General features: G+C 35.6%; 1 protein-coding gene across 1 annotated transcript; it reads left to right on the top strand.

Moving 5' to 3' along the window:
• Positions 1-302: 302 nt before the first annotated feature.
• LOC107578898 (peroxisomal 2,4-dienoyl-CoA reductase-like) lies at positions 303-1,198 on the top strand. Its single transcript, XM_016264800.1, has 3 exons — positions 303-402; positions 487-675; positions 976-1,198. The coding sequence occupies exons 1-3, from the start codon at positions 303-305 to the stop codon at positions 1,008-1,010; spliced, it is 324 nt and encodes a 107-aa protein (XP_016120286.1). The 3' UTR covers positions 1,011-1,198.
• The last annotated feature ends 11 nt before the right edge of the window (positions 1,199-1,209 follow it).

Genomic DNA, 1,209 nt, shown 5'->3' on the forward strand with positions numbered 1-1,209 from the left:
AAAGTTAGTTAACTTTAAAAAAAAAAAAAAAAAAAAAGGTTCTAAAATATAAAAATAATAAAATAACAAAAACTTAAACTTATTTTGTTTCTGATTCAACATTTCTCATTTTCATTTACTTTAATTTGAAAAACTAAACTAAATGGACAAATAAAAATAAAAAACGAATAAAATGACAAACAAAATTACAAAAAAAGTGAGAATATTAAAAATCTTTAAAAAAATTAATAAATTATACTAAAATAATTCTGCGATAAAATAAGGACTAATTATCTGCATATGTATACGTGTTTGTAGATGCCATGACAAGGCATTTGGCGGTCGAGTGGGGCCCCAGTGGTGTGAGGGTGAATACAGTGGCTCCAGGCCCCATCTCTGGCACAGAGGGTTACCGTAGACTGGGTAAGACAGTTGTGTGTGTGTGTGTAGCCTCATTCTAGTGTCAATATACCTCTTTTTTTTCTTTAATAATCACTGGATTTTCAGGTGGTTCACATTCCGAGTCAGCGGGGGTTTTCCGCAGCATCCCACTGCAAAGAGCCGGCAATAAGACGGAGATCGCACATGCAGTTCTTTTCCTGGCCAGTCGCGCGGCTTCATACGTCACCGGCGCTATACTGGTCGCAGACGGAGGGGCGTGGCTTACCTCAGCCAATGACGTGGAACGGCTGCTGGGTATTGTCTCATCTCGCTCTGCAAAACTATGAACAGACAGCACCGCACGCAGGTGTGTGTGCGCCTGTGCTAGAAGACAGGTGTTTGCTAGTTATATAGGACTGAACTGATTAACATAAATTAATTATAATAATTATTCAAATGCTCAAACACACTTATGAGAAACACACAGTGATCTTGTGAGCAAAACAATCATTTTTTCCGATGTATTTTTGTACTACTGTATGATTGACCTGTGAATATGTAGGTAATGTTTTGGTATATAAAATCTAATTCTAACTTTTTCTCTTATGTTTCTAGGTTTTTGGTCTGCAGAGAAAAGAAAGGATAAATAGCATGAATCTAGAGATTGAAATCAACAGCAATGGACCAGTTGTCGTGCCAACATCTGTATGATAATTGTTGAATATTACAAAAACGTCCATATTATTTTTCACCCCAAAATTAAAGAAACAAAATAAGAAATTATATTCTGTGTTAAGAAAATTACGCCTAATTATAGGACTTTTAGAATGAAACATTCCACCCAAATTC

The sequence above is a fragment of the Sinocyclocheilus grahami genome, unplaced genomic scaffold (assembly GCF_001515645.1).
Source record: "Sinocyclocheilus grahami isolate Dianchi unplaced genomic scaffold, SAMN03320097.WGS_v1.1 scaffold12612.1, whole genome shotgun sequence".
Classification (NCBI taxonomy): domain Eukaryota; kingdom Metazoa; phylum Chordata; class Actinopteri; order Cypriniformes; family Cyprinidae; genus Sinocyclocheilus; species Sinocyclocheilus grahami.